General features: G+C 38.1%; 1 protein-coding gene across 1 annotated transcript; it reads right to left on the bottom strand.

Annotated features, from left to right (window-relative positions):
• Nucleotides 1-572: 572 nt before the first annotated feature.
• LOC122739179 (integrin beta-1-binding protein 1-like) lies at nucleotides 573-19,435 on the bottom strand. Its single transcript, XM_043981015.1, is given in 8 exon segments — nucleotides 573-701; nucleotides 968-1,062; nucleotides 1,065-1,116; nucleotides 2,303-2,395; nucleotides 6,796-6,932; nucleotides 13,550-13,628; nucleotides 17,872-17,973; nucleotides 19,297-19,435. Coding segments are annotated over 7 exon segments (657 nt in total). The 5' UTR covers nucleotides 17,944-17,973; nucleotides 19,297-19,435.
• Nucleotides 19,436-21,540: the final 2,105 nt, after the last annotated feature.

Here is a 21,540-nt window from a genome sequence, read left to right as displayed (position 1 = left end):
TCTTTTGATTAAGCTAATTCTCCTCCCTCTCTCCCCCCTTTCATCATATCATGTTGGGTTTTTTTGTTTGTTTTTTTGTTTTGTTTTTTGTTTTTTGCAGGGCAATGGGGGTTAAGTGACTTGCCCAGGGTCACACAGCTAGTAAGTGTCAAGTGTCTAAGGCCGGATTTGAACTCAGGTACTCCTGAATTCAGGGCCGGTGCTTTATCTGCTGCACCACCTAGCTGCCCCTCATCATATCATGTTAATAGCAGATGGCTCTAGAAACTCATTCAACTTTCACAAGGTAAACTAGGTTGCAATATTTATTATACATTAAAGTATTTTTACATGCAACACTTTCTGGTGCTAAGCTGGGTAAAATTTGGCATGCAGGCTTCTTTTTATACTCCAAGCAGAAAGTTCACTCCATTGACAGTCAGCACTCAACTGGGTTTTAGAAATGTTTGGGACAGCTTAGAAAATTTTACATTTGCAGGGTTGAAATGACAATACTTTTAAATGCATCTTCTTTATGAAACTGGAATGAGGGTTCTTTATTCTTTAGTGGAGATAAAAGTTTACCTCCTGTTTCATCCTGAATGCTGGGTTCCTTCAATGAAGTTATTTCTCTTCCACTCTAGTAGGAACTCATGATTCTCAGATGTTAATACAGAGTCAAAAGCTGTGGCTAAACTTTGCAAATAGCTTGTGCTTGTTTCCTGTATTGTGTAAAACAGTAAAAAGACAAAACTAACATTACTAAAAACAGCATTCCTTGGTTTTAAAAATATTTACTGTGGATTTTGACCTAATACAATAATTTTCCCAAAGGGTCTCAGGCATGGGTAGCCAACCCAGCCTCCAGAATTGTGCCATCTCCCCAGGCCTTGAAAAACCAACAAAGTTTCTTAGTTTTACTTCTTGGTTTGAATTAGCTAGTAAAAAAGTAGGGGCAGGGAGGAGAGGAAATAAGCCAAAACCTTACCAGACTGTTACACTGATACACCCATAGACTATATTCTTCATAGCTTGCATCTGTGGTCTTTAGTGCCAGTAAGCTTTTTCCTGCTCCTAGACCTCATCATAACACACCATCCGGATGATTAAATACAGAGCATGTCTGTGCAAAACATCCTACAGAAAGAGGGAAAATCCAGAATGATCATGGCTGTTAGGAAAGCTGGTTCTTGTTCTAAGGATACATGTATGGAACAACTGTTTCTCACAGAACTCTCTCAATACCGTTTACAGGAATTTAGCCAAAGGTGGTCATGTAATTCTTTTAAAAGCCATGAAATAATGCCCTCTGCCTCAGACACTTGACACTAGCTGTGTGACCCTGGACAAGTCACTTAATCCCCATTGCCCTGCCCCCCTCTCCCAAAAAAAGCCACAAAATAGTGCCCTCTGCTGGTCAGTCTTTGTAGTCCACTTTTTATATCACACCTCCCTAAAGTAAGCTCCATAAAAGTCAATCTAACAACTTCCTAATGTATGTTGATGATAAGAATAATAAAATATCATCCTAAAAGGTCCCTTCCCTTTTAAAGGAGCAGTCTTATCTCTTGGTAAAACTGCTTCAAGGATCCCTGCGAAGCAGTTGCTAATATGAAGTAGTCATCTCTCCCTACAGAATGGGCCCCTGCTACTTACTCCTTCAAGGGCATCAGACAAGAGGACAAAGCTTTCCCTGATGTTCTTCCTTGTGTGTGTGTGTGTGTGTGTGTGCGTGCGCACGCGCACGCGTGCGCGTGTTTTTAAGTGAGGCAATGGGGGTTAAGTGACTTGCTAGTAAGCGTTAAGTGTCTGAGGCCGGATTTGAACTCAGGTACTCCTGACTCCAGGGCCGGTGCTTTATCCACTGCGTCACCTAGCTACCCCCCTCTTTAACACATTTATAATTGTGCTGTTTATTAGCTTCTAACAATTCAAAAGCTGTGACAAAAAGCTACCATGAATTTGTTAATGTGAAACACACACCAGTAAGTAATACTATACAGAAACACCTCTTTGTGAAACCTTCAGTCAACAGAAGGTATTTACTGAGGAGTTGGACCAGATGCCTGAATTGCATGTATTCACAGAGATCGCTTGTAATGACTCCATGGCCCTCGAAGGGGTACATGACCCACAGGCTAGACACACAGCTCCAGAGATATATTTTCCTACTGCCAGGCAGAGTACTATCCCGTATAGGTGTTTACCAAATGTTTGTTGAATGAACAATAGACATAACAAGGTCTCTGGTCATTTGAGAACATTAAATCTTCAATGATCTTTTTTCCTTTCAAATTATATTTAAAAGACATGATAAACTTACGTATTGATCAGATGTGGATACTTTAATGCCATATTTAGACACTCCCATAATAAACTCCTCCTCCAGAGGAACAAACGGTAACTTTCCATCTTGCTTTGGAGTCCAAAGGAAAAACAGAAAAGAAAAATAGTCACCACCAAAGTTCTACATGAAAAATCCAGTCAGAGTTTCTAAGCTTCACTCCCCCGACTATGCTTAAGGCACTATCACAAAGTGCTCCAACATACAAATAATCAGAGTATTCAGGATGTACAATGGACTTAGGAGAGTTTCCTATGAAACAAAAATATTTTTCATTTCATAATTAAATATTATTTTTTATACTATTATTCGGAGATGGGTGAAAAAAGTCCATATTCCCACATACTTTGTGTGGTTTTATCTGCTGTTTTGTCTTCATGTGAACCCTTAAAGTTATAACAGTTCCTCATGGAACCTTATGAGTTTAATGGTTTACTAATTTTTTTTGGTCTCATGGATAAAAAAAACTTTTCTAAAAAGAGCTCTCAAAGCGTATGACTAGCAAATTAAATAATTGTGAAGTATGGTCAAACTGCCTCATGTCCACAGCAAGGTTATATACATTTCTTTAAATCATATCCTGCACATCAGATATATTCAGTTATACCAAAACTACCCAGCTCTCCAGGTAGGTTGGCAGATTGTTCACCTGAAAAAAAGTGGTTTCTTTTCCAACTTATTTTTTCAAAAAAATATTCACCAGTTCTTTGTTTTAATCTATCAGAAACAAGATGGTAAATTTTTATTTTAGCTTGATCATCTTTTCCCCAGACATCTCTTAAATTGGGGCAATGTTTAATTGTCTTTTCTGTAATAAGTGAGCATAATTCTGTGTGACAGTTTCTATAATAATTGATAGCATTCAGCTACGTGTTAAATAAAATCATCAATTCCAGAAACAAGGGCTGGATTGCTTGGCAACCAATGTTGTAGAAAAATTAGCCAAGTCGCATACACAGAATTCCCTTTTTGGTTTCAAAGATTCACAGACTGTAGATTTCCCCCTGGAAGTTGCTAGGGTTCCCACAAAATCCTACAGAAGATTTAATTACAGAAGATTTTTGACTTCTTAGTCCCTAAAATTCTTTTGCGCTTTTATGTAATAAAGCAACTTTTAAAAAGGAGACTAGAAGTAAATACCTTTTTTTAAAGTTCTATGGTACTGATGATATTTTAAGACACTATAGGAACAGGAAAGGTGGGAGGCTAGGAGAAAAATTCACACCCATATCAGCAATTGAGAATGTTTGCTTTACAGAAAGCTGGAAAAAAAAACTTAACAGCAAGTATCCTTGATAAAAATCTCAAATATATGGAGGATGGAGTCAAGTTTATAAGACATTAAGTCATTCCCCAATTGATAAATTGTCAAGGATATGAACAGGTACCTTTCAGAAGAAGAAATCAAAGCTGTCTAGTCAAATGAAAACATGCTCTAAATCACTATTGATTGAAGAAATGCAAATTAAAACAATTCTGAGGTACCACCTCACCCCTATCAGATTGGCTAATATGAGAGAAAAGGAAAATGATAAATGTTGGAGAGAATATGGGACACTAATGCACTGTTGGTAGAATTGTGAACTGATTGAACCATGCTGGAGACAATTTGGAATTGTGCCCGAAGTGCTACAAAACAGTGAATATCTTTTGATCCAGCAATACCACTAAGTCTGTATCCCAAAGAAAATTTTTTTACAAGTGGCAAAAAGGACCTATTTGTATAAAAATATTTACAGCTGCTCTTTTTGCAGTGGCAAAGAAATGGAAAGGGAATGTCAATTAATTGGGGAACAACTCAACAAGTTGTATATGATTGTAATGGAATACTACTGTGTGTAAGAAATGAAAAGCAGGATGATTTCAGAAAAACTTAGGAAGACTTACACGAACTAATACAAAGTGAAGAGAGGAGAATAAGGGGAACATTGTACTCAACAATACCGTATGATGATCAGCTGTGAATGACTTAACTATTCTCAGCTGTGATACAAGACAATTGCAAAGGGCTCCTGATGAAAAATGCTATCTGTAGCCTGAGAAAGAAGGGATGGATTCTTAATGTTGATCAAAGCATACTTTTTTTCACCTTATTTTTTCATGGTTTTCTTTGTTTTTTGTGTCTTCTTTCACAACATAACTAATATGAAAATATGTTTTGCATGATTGCACATATCAAATTGCTAACCTCACAGAGGGAGGAAGGATGGGAAACAGGAAGAATATTCAGAACTCAAAAATTTTAATATGGATGTTAAAAATCAGTTTTACATATAATTGTGAAAATATAAAATATTATTAAAGTAAAAAAATAGAATGTGTGCTTTAGTTTTTAAAATAATGAAAAATCCTGTTATGTAGGCAATGCTCTCAAGGTATAGGGCCTTAATTATACAGCTTTAGCATGCTGTTATAAAAACATGAATCATTCCTATAATTACTGCTGTAGCAGCATTATTAGTGTTCTAAACTTAGTTTTGGAAAAAAGACTTTTTTAGCTCAGATTAAATGACACTTCTACTACCATACTAGATCAAATTAATTTTAATCCCCCAAATTAATACTATCACCACAATTTAATACTAATAATTTTGTAATGATGTAAAATATTTTAAACTATGTAACTAAAATTAGAAAATATTAGTAAAATAAAATATCAACCCATTGATGGGTGAATCTATGTTATATAAATTAGGTTAATATGGAAATAAATGGCTAAAGAAATCATTACCAGAAGTATCTTTTCCTATTAAAATAACAGATTGACTCAATTTCATAGATTACTAAGAAACAGATTTCCTTTACCATTCACATATATTAACCTCTCTTCCTTGAATTTACTTCCACCAACTGGTATATGTTAGCATTATGGTGAAATTTTCAAGAAATGGAAATTGTGATCAATCATCAAGATGCAAAATTTTATTTTAATTATCTTTTAAATTATCATACATTTATTTTCTCTTCTTCCCTCCTCCCTACCCATCTGAAAAAGAGATAAGAAAAACAAACCCTTGTAACAAATATGCGTAGTCAAGAAAAAATATTCCCACATTGTCCATGTCAAGATTTAGAATTTTAATGAAGAAAATCAGGTCACCAGAATTATTCTAATAGAACTTCCCTTGGGAAAAAATAAAAACTAAACGTGTAGTCTGGTAACATGTTTTTTTTCTACATCTTGTAAGTTCTTTAGTTCCCAACATGTTTTAAACAATGCCCAGCAGACAAGCCTCAATAAATATTAACTACTAAAAGTTTTTTTTTTAAAAAACCTTCTGGAACCATAGTTCAAGAATTAACCCATGAAAAAAATAAAAACAAAAACATCAAAAAAAATTAATCCATGAAAACAGTGCCACCTAGTGGACTGAGATGTTACTGACTTTCAAGAGCCATAGCCAAAAATTCATTAAGATTAGGTAAAGGGAAGCTGTGCATACCCTTTGACCCAGCAATTCCACTTTTAGGTCTTTTGCCCAAAGAAATCATGGAAGGGGGAAAGGGACCCACATGTACAAAAATATTATAGCTGCTCTTTACGTGGTAGCAAGGAATTGGAAGTTGAGGGGGTGCCCATCAATTGGGGAATGGCTGGACAAGTTGTGGTATATGAATACAATGGAATACTATTGTGCTGTAAGAAATGATGAGCAGGAAGAGTTCAGAGAAACCTGGAGTGTGTTACTTGAGCTGATGATGAGTGAGATGAGCAGAACCAGAAGAACACTGTACACAGTATCATCAACATTGAGTGTTGACCTACTGTGATGGACTATATTCTTCTCACCAATGCAATGGTACAGAAGAGTTCCAGGGAACTCATGATAGAAGAGGATCTCCAAATCCAAGAAAAAAAAAGAAAGAAGAACTGTGGAGTATAGATGCTGATTGAACCATATTATTTCTTTTGTTTTGGGTGCTGTTTTTTTTTTCTATTTTGAGGTTTTGCATCACTGCTCTGATTTTTTCTCTTGTAACAGGATTAATGCAGAAATAGGATTAATGTTATTATGTGTATATATTTGTGTGTGTATATATCTATATCTAAATGTATATGTATAGAGATATATAGATATAACCTATATCAGATTACCTGCTGTCTAGGGGAGGGGGGAGGGAGGGGAGGGAGGGAGAAAAATCTGAAATTGTAAAGCTTGTATAAACAAAAGTTGAGAACTATCTTTACATGTAACGGAAAAAATAAAATACCTTATACATTAAAAAAAAAAAAGATTAGGTAAAGGGGCAGCTGGGTGGCACAGTGGATAGAGCACTGGCCCTGAATTCAGGAGGACCTGAGTTCAAATCTGGCCCCAGACACTTAACACTTACTAGCTATGTGACTCTGGGCAAGTCACTTAACCCCAATTGCCTCACAAAAAAAAAAAAAAAAGATTAGGTAAGAGCAAGGAGTTGAGATGCCATGACATATTCACTACAAGTTCTCTCTTACATAAACCATTTTTTACCTGTGCCACATCAATGTAATTTATTAGATCCAGTGGCCCTTCAAGACTTTTTCCATCACCGAGTTTCAGTTTCTCAATGGCACCAACATATTTTATTCGAAATTCAGCACAGGTATCAGAATTACTGTTGCTTTGCCCTATTGATTGAAAATAATAATGATCAGTTAAGTTTTAAAATTCATATTATCAATAAGATTCAGCAGGGATGCTTTCTTCACACTTTCTCTAAATTCAGTCCCATATCACCAACTGCTTGCTAGACATTCCACCTGGTTATTTTGTAAGCATTTCAAATTCGATACATCCAAATAGAACTCAAACTTCCTATTTATATTATCTTTTCCAATTACCAAGGTTCACGAATTCAGTCATTATTCTCTCTTCCCATCTCAAATCAGCTGACAAGTCTTGTCAGTTCTAGCTGCAAGATATTTCTTTTCACATCCCTTTCCTCCATCCTATCCATTTACCTGATTCCATCACCTCTCACCTGCACCATTACTGTTATGATAGCTTCTCTCTCTACTCCCAGGCTCTACCTAGGCTTCTCCAATTCATCTTCCACAAAGCTGAGAAAATAATCACAGGCTTTAACCATGTTACTCAGCTGCTCAAAAACCTTCAGTGGCTCCTAATGCCTCAGATAAAATACCAACTTCTCTACCTGGTATTCCAATCTCTCCGGACTTACTCTGTATTACTTCCCTCAATGCATGTTCTATTCCAGTTTAACTAAACAACTGGCCTCTGAGCCTTCCCAGAGAATAACTGGTCTAACAAGAACCTTTTTTTTTTTTTGCTTGGAGCAGTGAGGGTTAAGTGACTTACCCAGGGTCACACAGCTAGTAAGCGTCATGTGTCTGAGGCCAGATTTGAACTCAGGTGCTCCTGAATCCAGAGCCAATGCTTTATCCACTGCACCACCTAGGTACCCACTAACAAGGACTCTTTAGCACCACTTCTCAATCTGTGTACATTCTAGGCTAAGTCTTTAGGGAAGGTCTTACATTATTGCTCAATTAATAATGCCCTCTCTTCTCCTAAAATTATGTTGTATTTATTAATGTACTGACAAGTTATATATAAACTCCTGAAGGACAGACACTGATTTGACTTTGTCACTGTATCACCAGCTCCTATCACAGTGCATGCTGAGCTTCAGAGACCCTTATAAATATTCTGATGAGTAAGTGAATTCATTCAGTGCCTCAGCCTTAGTAGGCACTTCATAAATGTTTCTTGAATAGAAAAGGGAATTCTCAGTTTCATTTCATCCCTCCCTTCCAAAACAAAAACCTGACAATCACTCCAAAAAACATCCAATAACGCCATAGGAAAATGCCTGGAGCAGCAAAACTCACATAAGAATGTGATAAATCATCTTCTAACCAAGAACCAACTTGGAAGGTCAGAAGGAGGGAGCTGCTGTGCTGATACAGGAGTCGAGCCCAACCCCACAGTCACCCTGACACAGATCCAGTCTCAGGAAGGCCTCACCAGAGAAGCAGACCCCCAGAGCCTCTGAATCAGCTGAAGCACCAGTGTCATCTGGACTAAGCTCACAGTCTGGTGAGAGGGCTGAGCCCCTGGGCATGGGGGAGACTACAGGGGTCTATACTGGAGCTGAGGCAGAACTTGGATTTTTCACCCCCCTGCTGGGAACCAGGAGGTAGGCTTAGTAGCAGTGGTCCAGGTCGGGGAGGGGCACAGGCTCATTGGAGCTAACAACCACAACACACAAAGCTGGACTGATTAGCAAGTTGGTCTGGGGGTCATCTAAGACCAGGGAACAGCCAGGTGAGTGAAGAAACTGAATCCTCCTTAAATCATACCACCTGGGACTTTTTTTTTTTTAGCAACAAACATTTTATTTTCCAGTTACATGTAAGGGTAGTTTTCAACATTCTTTTTCATAAGATTTAGAGTTCCAAATTTTTCTCCTTCCCTCCTCCCTTTCCTCCCCCCTCCACAAGATTGCAACCAGGTTATATATGTACAATCCACAATTGTTCTTTTTATCAGTTCTTTCTATAGGGGTATATAGTAAGCCTCCTCATTAGTTCCTTGGATTGTCTTGGATCATTGCACTGCTGAGAGTAGTTAAGTCATTCACATTTGCTCATTGAATAATACTGTTGTCCTATGCACAATGTCCTCCCAGCTCTGCTATTTCACTATACATTGATGTTCATTAGTCTTTCAGGTTTTTCTGGGATCATCTGTTTGTCATTTCTGTAGCACAAGACCATTCCACCTACAATCACATAGCACAGCTTTTTTCCATCATTCCTCAATTGATGGACATTCCCTTGATTCTCAATCTTAGCCTCCACCGAAGAGTTGCTATAAATATTTTTTGTACAATTTCCCCTTTTCTCTTTTTCATGATTACTATTGTTAACTGTTTCCCTTCCATCCTATTCCCTTCCCCATGATATTTATTCTATTATCCATCTTCTTTCATCCTATCACTCTTCAAAAGGGATTTGCTTCTGTCTATCTCCTCCCCACTCTGCCTTCCTTCTTTTGCCCCTCTCTCTTATCCCCTTCCCCTCCTATTTTCCTGCAGGGTTAGAAAGACTACTCTACCAATTGAGTGTGTACATATTCCCTCCTTGAGCCAATTCTAATGAGATTTGGGTCTTTGAGCCAATTCTGATGATGTTTTAAACTCATTTACTGCCAGATTAAACAGATTACTCCACTCAGTTGGTGTGTCTGTTAGTCCCTCCTTGAGGCAGCTCTGATGAGTTTAAGGTCTTTGACCTTTTCTGATGAGTGTAAAATTTCATTTACTGCCCTGTTCCTCTCCCATCTTTTCCTACTCCATAAGCCTTTTCCTGTTTCATTTCATGTAGGATTTCACCCTCTGCCATTCCCCTCCCCCAGTACATTCCCTTCACCCCCTCAATTTAACCTAAAGATGTCATCATCTAGCTAAGTGACACAGTGGACAAATCATCACCCCTGGACCCAAGGGGATCCCAGCCAAAACCTGGCCTCAGACACAAGGAAGTCACCCACTGCATGACCCCAGGTATGTCCCCCAGCTCAATTTTTTATGGTTCTCTAGGGTCTTGTATTTGAAAGTCAATTTTGCCATTCAGTTCAGGTCTTTTCATCACAAATATCTGAAGTCTTCTTTTTCATTAAAGTCTCATTTTTTCCTCTGAAAGATTATGATGATTTTTGCTGGGTAGGTAATTCTTGTTGTATCCTAATTTCTTTGCCCCTGGAATATCATATCCCATGCCTCCAGTCCTTTAATGTAGAAGCTGCTAGATCTTGTGCTATCCTGACTGGGGCTTCCACAGTACTTGAATTCTTTCTTTTGGCAGCTTGCAGTATTTTTGCCTTTCCCAACCTCTCTTAATTCGTAGCGCCTTCCCTCTGTTGTCTTTTCCCATTCTTGTATCCCCAGCATTAAGTACACACGGGTTGGTGCTTAATAAGGGGTTTATTGACTGACTAGTCACCGTCCCTTTCTAAGCAAAACACCTTGAAAAAGCCATCTACATTCACAGTTCTACTTCCTCTTCTATAACCTTATAATCTAGCATCTAACCTCATTACTCAGTTGAAACTGCTCTCTCCAAAATTAAACCAATGACCTCTAACTCCTTCTCACATCTAGCTGTTTTATTTGACACTGACAACTGTTTCCTCCTGCATACTCCCTTTTCTCTGGGCCTTTGTGACCCTACTCTCTCCTAATTATGAGGGAAAAGTACCTGACCTTTCCTGTCTCCTCTCCAGGATTATCATTTATATCATGCCCCTAAAACTCTGGGTATTCCACAAGGTTTTATCCTAGCTCCTCTTCTCTCTCTGTAACTTCTTTACCTCCCAGGTGCTTATCTACACCTCTATGCAGATTACTCTAAGAGCTCTGTATCAAGTCCATCTCTTGCCTAACTTCAGTCCTAATCATCAGCTGTGTGAGAATAATTATTAACAACCATAATGTGGGGATTTCAGAGCTTTCTCCTTATACAATCCTTTAAAAGTTCAGTCTGAAGGATATTACTGATGACCCCACCCAATCTTGCCAAGAATTTAATCTAGCAGAGAAGCCCATTGTATCCTGCTCAAACATGGATGGGGTATACCTTCTTTGAATTGATAGTCTAAAGCTATGGGTGATCTGGTATAGAGATACTCAGCCCTTCGTTTTAATACAGACTACCTCCAATCAAATTAACCAATTAGATTTGATTGCTGTTCTGAAGGGTATATAAACCGATTCTGTCTTTGGTCTGAGAGAGATGGCCAAATGACCATCTTTTTATTTTATTTTATTTTCCCGGGGCAATGAGGGTTAAGTGACTTACCCAGGGTCATACAGCTAGTAAGTGTCAAGTATCTGAGGCTAGATATGAACACAACTGCCTATCAGACATTTCAAACCTGATGTTTCTGAGACAGCTTAAGCTCAACATGTCCAAAATTGAGCTCATTATCTTTCTCCCTAACCTTCCTTTTTACCAAACTTCCCTATTTCTGTCTTTGAGGTTCATAGCACTCAGCACTATCTTGGACTCCTCCCTCTTTCTCACACCACCCATCCAATACTTTGCTAAATCTTGTCATTTCTACCTTTACAACACTTCACATTTATCCTCTTCCCTCCAGGCATACAGCTACCACCTAAGTACAGGCCCTTATCATCTCTAGCCTAGAATATTTTTTTAAGTAAGAAAATTAGCATTTATTTAGTACCTGTTATTTGCCAGGCATGGCATCAAGCACTTTACAAATATTATCTCATTTGATCCTCATGATAACTATTATGATCTCAATTTTACACTGGAGGGAACTGGGCACACTGGGGTTGCATGATTTGCACAGGGTCACACAGCAAGTAAGTGTCTAATGACAGAACCAAAGTCTGGTCTTTCTGACCCCAGACCTTGCACTTCATCTACTGAGTCATCTAGCTGCCTATGGGATATGGGACACAGCTCAAGGTGTCAGTACAAAATAGTTGGTAGTAACTGGGCTTGGAGCTCTCCATGGTAATCCTCTTGATTCAGTTGATAAAACCAGGGTTAGGATTCACACTGCTTCTGGCCTAGAATATTGCACAAGAATCCAGGTTGGTTTCTCTGCCAAAATCTCTCACCACTCTTGTGCACTCTATATTCTTTTGCCAAAGAAATTGTCCTTAAACACAAATCTGACTACATGGGTCTGCTGCTCAATCAATTCTAGTCGATTCCTATTGCCTTTAAGATACATTTCTCTGTCTAGCTTTTAAAAGCCTATGTAATGACTTCCCAGCCTCATCAAACATGTTTTCCCATCCTGCACTCTGTGCTCTAGCCACACTATCCTTTCCTATTCATCACACATGATACACATGGTACTTCACCTCCTATCTCCATGCTTTTTGCATGTCAGTCAACAATACTTATTAAGCACCTATTATTTATCAAGAACTGTGCTACTGACTAGGGATGAAAACAAAGATAGAAGACGGTCTTTGCCCTTGAGAAGCTCACAATCTAATGAGAGAGACAACAATGTACAAAAAAGGCTATATATATATAGGATAAATAGGAAATAATCAAGAGAGGGAAGGCACTAGGATTAAGAAAGATCAGGAAAAGCTACCAGTACAAGGTGGGATTTTTGTTGGAACTTGAAGGAAGTCAGGGAGGGCAGGAGACAGAGCTGAGGAAAAAGAATTCCAGAGATGGGGAACAGTCATGCTGGATGATGGAGTGTCATGTTCCAGTGTCAATCACTGGACTGCAGAGTCAGAGGTGAGGTGGAAAGGGAGGGAGAGTAAGGTATAAGGAGACCAGAAAAGTGGGAGCAGCCATACTACATACTTGAAATTCCCAATCTCTTCACCTCCACCCCCAAGAATCCCTTTTCTTTTATGATGCAGCTCAAACACCATCTTCTGCAAAAGGTCTTTTCTGATCCCTCCAACAACCAGTGGCCTCCCTCCCAAATTATTCTATATTTATCTATTTTGTATATATTTGTTTTTGTTTCCTTTATATTGTGTAAATATTTTTATTGTCATTAGAAAGAAAGTAATTATTTAATTCTTTGTATTTGTATCCTCAACAGCTGGTATGGTACCTGGCACAGAGGAATAACTTAAGTAATACTGGTTAATAGTATAATCCCTCTTCTAACACTGCTTAGTGTATTTTTTTTTTTTTAGTGAGGCAATTGGGGTTAAGTGACTTGCCCAGGGTCACACAGCTAGTAAGTGTTAAGTGTCTGAGGCCGGATTTGAACTCAGGTACTCCTGACTCCAGGGCCGGTGCTCTATCCACTGCGCCACCTAGCTGCCCCTGCTTAGTGTATTTTTATGGTACTCCCCCCACCTGTTTTCCCAACCTTTTTAATCCATGACACTCAAGGTTGGGGTTCTCCTCCATCATTTTCTCTAGCCCTCTGACATTCTAGTCATCTAACAATCAATATTCCACCATAGTGTGTGTGTGTGTGTACACACACACAGAGCTTCTTCCCTCTCATCTCTATCCCCAGTCAAAACTTAGCAAACACACAAGTGAAAATCCAGGATTTATCACAATGCAATTAAAAACTCTACTAGGATCTGCTAATATACTGACATTTTTTTATAATGAAATAAAAAAGACTGAGTAGGATTACAAATATAGAAAGGCAAAGACCTTCAACAAGCCATTTAGTCTAACCTCCTCCCAGCCCCAATTTTAACCAATGAAGGAACTCACCAAGAGTGGTAAAGGAATGCACATTGTTTACATACCTGAGCTTTTTGTAGAGTCTGTATCTAGGCTAGCCACAGTACTTGATCTTGAAAGTCCACCAAGACTAGAGTCAACAGACTGAGGAGATAAGGGAATTTGGGGGAGGGGGTTAGGGGGAAGGAATATGGTTGGGGAAAATACAAGAAAACCCACCTAATTAAATATAATAATAAACATTTTCTTTAAATTATTGCTACTAAATACATTCAAACTATCTTTTTCACTGGTGACAGATTTTTTTTTAAAATTAAATCAGGTCAATTAAGATGAACAACGTAACAAAATTTAAAATATCCAAGAATCCAAATATTTATATAATGCACATCTGCTCATTCTGTAAGTCTATTAACACTTACAGAGAAGTGTTTCTTTGTCTCTACTAATCTAAATTATATAGACCCTTCCAAATTATGATATTTTAATCAAAATTGTACCAACCACAATCTTCTGTCTACTCAAATACTTTAAAACACCTAAATTAATTATCAACACAAACACAGAACCCAACCAACATATAAACTATCCTACTTTTGATATTGGTGAATTATATGAAAATATTTAACTAGGGTAATATTGCATTTTTAAAATCCCTTTATTCTAAGAAATAGAACTTTCAGTGTGCACTTAGGTAGCTATTTCTTTGGGTATATTCCAACGGTGCAAATCCTGAATTCTTAATCTATCCAGCCTCAAAATATACCTTCATGGGACATAGCTGGCTACTATAAATATCAAGCTGGCTTCTGAGGCAAATTAAATTCCTACCAACAGAACTGGACCTAGGTGTGCTCTTCTTTCAATTCCCATCGTCCTGGAGGGAAAATAGCCCTGAGTGAAGTCCTGGAGCCCTGCAGGGCTTTTGCCACTTCAGTTATTGTCAAAGAGAAGCAAAGTGGCATGGGAAAAGCTAGTGTTCTTGAAACTGATTTTGGCAGCTAACATGGATCTCATGAGTGAGGGAAGTGCAGAGAAGCCAAGGGTAGAATGTGTAGACCTAACTCCCCTCCTTTTTTCTTCCCTGAATTAAGTTATATGTAGATATAGTTGCTTTCTCAGGGAAGGCACCTATATACCTCCAACACAACTCTAACATAGGGTTTTATACAGGAAAGATACTTACTAAAAAGCTGTTGAATTGCCCTCAAGTCTTGAAAATCTATCAAACAGCTTCCTGAACAAATTACTTAATAGTGGGTGAAAAAGGTAGATGATGCAGGGTAGTTTTCTATGTAAAATTCACTATGTACAAGACACTAAAGGAAATTCCAGCCATCACAGACTGTTTTTTAAACTTTAATTTCTGACTTAATATTCAATTTTAAATGAAAACAAAGTGAAAGGTGTCAATAGCAGCCGGAAATTCTACTAAGCTCGCAAGCTTGCCATAGATAGACATTTCTGTTTATTCTCTAGCAATTTATTCATGTTCAAAGTAGAAAGAAGCTTTAAAAATACTAGGTTAGGAATTAGGATACTTGGGCTCTAGAATCTGTTCTGTTATAAATTAGCTGCATAACTCTATGCAAGTCAGAAGAAAATGAGAACACCCTGACTAGAAACAAAGAAGTAGAGATTGTTACAAATGGAAGATATCAAACTAGTAAAACCCCCTCATTTTATAGATGTGGAAACTGAAGCCCAAAAGTAACACGCCCACGGTCACAAAGGTGTTCAGTGGCAGTTCCAGGAGTTCCAAGAGCTTAACTCTTCTGACCTGGGCTCCCAAATCTATAGCTAGTCTCATATCACTTCCTTACTTGCTCTCCCTGAATTTAGTTTTCTCCTTTGTAAAAGTGTGGAAAAAACAAGATGACTTCTGAGGTTGCTCTCAGCATTAACATCCACAATTCTTTGGTTCCAGTTAGAAAGGTTCTTTTATTTTTCCAACAAAATACCAATCTTGAGTGTTACCACAATGCCTGGGAGGCAGGAAACACTTAATAAATACCTATTATTTAAGTGGTTGCTTGGTGAACTCTAGACGGAATTATTTACCCCTTCTCTCCTTAATCTCTTAAATCCTACAAATCCTTCCAAGCCTAACAAGTCCCACTTCTTTCTTGCAATTGCAAAGTATTAATGGTAATTATTACACACCAAGCACTATGCTAAATGCCAGGGAATACATATTTTAAAATGAGACAATCCCTGCTCTCAAGGAGCTAACATTCGAATGGTGAAAAACAACACATAAAGAAATTATCATATTCATAGGAAGTTAATGGCAGATATAAATGCCAGGCAGTACTTAGGTTCTAAATCCTAGCAGGGAAAGTAAGAGAGCAGGCAGGGCCAACAGCAGGTCCTGAGGATAATCTGTATTATCTGTGTCCTTTAGTTTAGAATCTCCTAATCTATATCTCTTTTTACATATATTCACAATAGCACTAACATTCTATCATCTGTCTTGCAACCTTCCTCACTAGTACTTCTCTTCAATCTCTCCTTTTTCTAGGTTCCACAGCATTCGTAACAGTCGCTACAAATTTGGCACAAATCGTTTAAAAACACTGATGCCATTTCTTGTTCCAAAGCAAAACAAGTAACCAAATACAGTGACTACATCTGACAATGCGTACAACATTCTGCCCCACTAGTCCTTTGCCTCTTTGTGATAAGGAATCAGTTTGTCTCATCTGTATATTTTCCGTATTGTTCACGATTTCATGTTTCTTCTCCCCATCTCTATCATTAACCACTTCAGGGAAGAGACCAAAGGCAACAACTTCTACGTTCTCTAAAGCATCACATAAAGCGAAGAGTATTTAGTAGGTGTCCAATTTGTTGATTTCAACTACGCTTGCAATGTAGTGACTAGAACGTAGGGTATATTGTAGTCCAGACTTTAATGTGCTTTCATAAACAGGAATTTTATGTTAGAATCCAGAAGCCAAATAATTCTGGCTGGAAGGACAGGAGAAGAGCAGGGCAGGAGAGGGCATCAAGAAAGCTTTCATGCAAGAAGTGGAATTGGAGGTGACCCCTGAAAGACAGGCCGAATGTCAGCAGACAAAAATGTTGGTAGTTTCTCTATCACTAGGGGCACATATCATAGAACGCCTTCCTGAAACTAAAAATCCCTACAAGGAGAGTGATTCACTACCTTCCTCATCATTTCACTTTGAAAATCCTGCCAATCAAAAAGGCTGATAGGTTTTATCCTCCTACTTAAACTGCAAGGACCCTGAGAATAGGGTCCATGTCTATTCACCTTCATGTATCTCTTCAATTCAGTGCTGGGCCCTAAGTGTTTGCTGAATTGTTAAATCAATCTTCATAAACTGTGACTGGGAAAATCAAGAGCTTTGTTCAGGATTAGATGTTCTCATTTGCAGCAATTAGATTTTGTAAAACTAAATCATAGGATAACAGGTCTAAGCCTGGAAAGGGCCACAGAGGTCACCTAATCCAGGCACCTCACTTCACCCATGAGGAAATCTGAGGCCCAGAGGAGTGAGAAGGCTTGCCCAAGGTCACACTTGTAGCAAGTGGCAAAGTCAGGAGCTGAACCCAACTCCTCTGGCTCTAAATGCAGCAATCCTTCCTCCATCTCACCACTGTGCCTATCAGAATTATTTATTTTCCTTCCTATGTCATCTGTGATTATGAGAGATAATATACCCACATATTTGAACTTTACCTGCAAACTGACAAATACCCAGCTCTGTCACCTCTATGACCTTAGGCAACTCCCTTAATTTTGCTAATTTTCAATTTCCTCATCTGTAAAATGAAGGGCCTGAACTAGCTCTAAATCTATGATCCCATGTCATGCATGCTGCACTGTTTATTAATCTCCCACTACAGAATTGTACAACAGATGTCTCTAAAACTCAAGTGTCTTCTCCCAGAACCCTGTGTGTAAAACTCTCCTCATTTGGGGGACCATTTAAACCTGCAAGTTCACAGTTGAGGGGAGTTCCCATTGCTATATGAGTAGTATTTGGAAACTCCCATCACAGATGCAGAATGACAACTCTTCTACAAGCTAGCATCTGAGAAAGCTGCCAGGGGCCCTGAGAGGTAAAGTGACCCCAAGAGGGAAAATCTGAACATTTTCAGCTCTCATTGCAAAGAACCCACTTGCACATTGTAGCAGATTTATTTTAATGGCTTCAATGACTTGAGAAAATCCAAAATAGGACATCGTCCAAAGTGGAATTAGATCCAAGACTTCAAATTACAAAATTAAATGTTCATACCACTTAAAGAATATCATGCAATGAGCCTATGATAAACACACTATTTGGATTATTTGTTATAAATACAAACAAATTAACTGGCTGCCTGGTGACTCAAGTCTAAACTCCACCCCCCTTACCTTGCTCTTAGTACTGATTTCACTACTTTGGGAACTGCTACTACTGTGTCGCTTTTTGCCTTTTCGAAACATTTTTCACCATACTTGGATCCATAACCTCCCCTGGAAGAACAAAAATTGGTTACAACCAAATCAATGAAAAAGTGGCTTCTTTAAACCACTTGTCCAAAAATGTTTATTCATGCATGTAAATCAAACGTGTATGTATGGGAAAGAAAATGAAACAATTCTTTCTTGCAACTGTGGTTCTAATTCTTTTCACTTGGAATTCAAAGACCTAAACATTTACCCTTTACCGCAGAACTTGGAAGCTAGTCTACTTTTTCTTTTTTAAGAGAAGCTAACTAACAATGTATAACTTGACTCAATTATCTGAGTCAAAAGGTCTTGTTTTTCTAAAATAATAAAATTCAATCTAAGTCAATGGTATATTAGTTTTTCTAGTTAAAGGAGCTCATGGTACTTAAAAAGTTACTTTTATATCTGAATTCATGAAAAAAAAAAGAGGAGACATGTCAATCTCCTTGCTATAGAATCATGGAACAAAATATAATTGTACACACATCTAAGAAGTTCCCTTCTTTGCAGGGAGGGCTTCTTGTTGCCTGAGCATGTAACAAGTTATTTTGAAGAAACAACACTTTTGACAAAGGAAAAAGAGTAAGGGACTGAATAAGAGGTGGTCAGTAGGAAACCCCATTCCAACTAAAAATCTCTTCCTGTCATGGGACAATGTTTACCCTACACTGACTTCTAGTATGGTATCAAGGAGACCTTAACTGCCACCTCATCAAATCGTGAAAAAAAGTCAGAATCCCTATTGTCTTTGTAGGAGTAGAAGTGGATCAAAGACTCCCACTACTCCCTACCCATTCAACTAAGACAACACAAATCCTAAGGGGTCTCAAAGGTGCCTGTCCTGTGTAATCAATCCATTTACTGGAAGAAAGATCACAGAGGTCTCCATGGATCAAAGGGCGATTCAGAAGAATTTCTCTCAAAGAAAAAATATTATCTTTATTGATATTCAGCTGCAGAGTAAAATCTAATCATAAAATTAGTTTTAGAAACAAGTTCTAACATTTGTCTACTCTTAAAAATCTCTATGGTCAGTGAACTGAAAGAGCCTTAAAGGGAACTCAAAGGTCCTATTTATTTTAATATACAGTTTTTCACAGGCTGTTCTGTCTTTAGGTTTCTCCAGGCATAAAATACAGGTTGACAATAACTAGTCTCTCCCCCACCTCAGCAAAATGGCATCAGGAAGAAAGAAATGGTATTCATGAAATGTTTGTGATCTCCTTATTAAAATGGCACTAAATAGGCACAGAGCACACAGTAATAATACATCCTTCAAGACCCACCCACATATCCTTAATACTAATCAAAATGAAGATTACCTGGGTAAACACTTTGACTACTTACCTGTAGTAGAGAACTGCTTTTCCTCATGAGAAAATAGGATTTGAGACATATGAGTTAACTTGTAGCTAAAGCTGATTTCATTCCATGAAGCTCTAACTAGTCAGGACAGATCCAGATTCTTACACTCAGTGTGGCTGAAACTGTACAGAAATCAATTAATTAAAATAAATATTAGCAGGGCAGCTAGGTGGCACAGTATATAAAGCACTGGCCCTGGATTCAAGAGGACCTGAGTTCAAATCCAGCCTCAGACACTTGACACTTACTAGCTGTATGACCCTGGGCAAGTCACTTAATCCCAACTGCCTCACCAAAAAATAAACAAAAAACCAAATAAGTAAATATCAGCAATTCTCATTCCAAATTATCCAAATGAATATTCCTGTTTTGAAGTATGCTGCAGTTCCTGATTCCAATTAGGTTTTTGAGTATTTATAGTCAAAGAAAAACTACAGTATTTAAAAATGAAATGGAAAAACAAACCCAAAAATAGGGAACAGGGGAAAGGGGGGTAATGGAACAAGTAAAAGAGAACATGTTTTTAAAGAGATTTATTCCCATGGAATGAAAGGTCAAGTGACAAAGTTGAAATACAAAAAGAAAAAATAATCATGAATGAATATGGGTGATTACACTGGATCAAAATTGTACTTAGGTTGTGATGTTTAAAATCTAAATTGTGGTCACCTTAAATTAGAAGCTTCAGCACCAGTCTTTGGGCATTAAACATTTATTAAAGCATACAGGTATTCACATGGAGTTCAGAAAGTTAAGAAAAGGTCTATCTAGCCTAGAATTCCAGGCTGGTTGGGTTCTTCCTCAAGTCCTCCTCCAGGAGCCTGCTTTAATCAGTAACTCCCCAGTAAGCTGATTGTGGAACCTTTTTATAGGTCTGGAACAGAGGCAGTCCTTACACACTGCTTCAAGCTGATTGGTTGGCATCATCCAAATCCATTGGTTTTGAAGGTGTTCTCAAGTTGAGTTCACAGTCTAGCTTCTGAGAACAATACCTTCTTAAGGGCTAGCCAGGTGTGATTACAATCCAGTTAACTTGAAGTAGGCTAATCAGCAGTTATTCACTCTCACTTGATTCAATCAGTCTAGATTAATCTCCAGGTGGGTCTTTGAGTATCTGCTAAATCTCATTATTTCATCACATTCCCCTCTTTGTTTCTTCTAGGAGCAGGTGTTCCTTGATGAAACAGTAAAAAATAATTAAGTCGGGGGCTAGATGGTGAAGGGGAGCAGCTAGGTGGCGCAGTGGTTAAAGCACTGGCCCTGGACTCAGGAGTACCTGAGTTCAAATCTGGCCTCGGACACTTGACACTTACTAGCTGTGTGACCCTGGGCAAGTCACTTAACCCCCATTGCCTGCAAAAAAAAAAAATTAAGTCTTTGGAAGTTTTTTCTCAGTTTTCTTGTCTTCTTAGAGTGGTAAGATGTCATCAGGAGGAAGCTGGATTCTGGTCTGGAAAACTGGGCTCTGGACTCTGGACTGGAAAGCTGGATTCTCTTCTTTAACTGTTTCAATTGCTGGATTTTTTACTAAACTTTAGCATAGCGCTGTCAATGATCAAATTTAATACAATGAAAGTTCTTAAAAACATGAATTGAGAATAGAAGAATTATGGGGATTACCATAAAAGAATAGAGAATTGATGGGATATGAGCATTCCCACACTTGAGCAATATATACAGCCCATGCAATATGCCAGGCTTAAAATAGGTGGATGGGATATACATCCATGCCACCAAACATATTGGAGGAAACTGAGTCAGGCTTAATCAGATGCATGGGATTGAGATGTCCATGGCATCAGGCATATTGTAGGGGAATAGAAGCCAGGTGTAGAATGTGATGGGTGGGATGAAAACTTCCAGCCATCTGTGCAGTACCTGGACTTCATAAGTGTCTCCCCTTCTGTGAGAGTTCAATGCCTGCTCTTGTATGTATTCCTCTCATGGGTAAAGGCGACTAATGTCTTAAATGGTAAATTCCCATAATCCAAGTCTCATATGGATTTAAAAATTTGAGGATAATAATGATCGCAAAAAAATGTGAAATGATCACAAAAAATGTGAATTTTCGTTGAGTCAGAATATGTTACAATGTAAAATGATTCCAAATATTTTTTTTCAAAAATAGTATTTCTAGAATTAATTTACACTTGTCATAGTAATCAATTTACCATGGAAATGTTTTATATAATTTGATCAAATAATCAGTTGGAAAAACAAAACACA

Source organism: Dromiciops gliroides, chromosome 2 (assembly GCF_019393635.1).
Source record: "Dromiciops gliroides isolate mDroGli1 chromosome 2, mDroGli1.pri, whole genome shotgun sequence".
NCBI lineage: Eukaryota > Metazoa > Chordata > Mammalia > Microbiotheria > Microbiotheriidae > Dromiciops > Dromiciops gliroides.
Note: the sequence above shows the minus strand (reverse complement) of the source record. Positions and strands in the feature narration are given on the sequence as shown.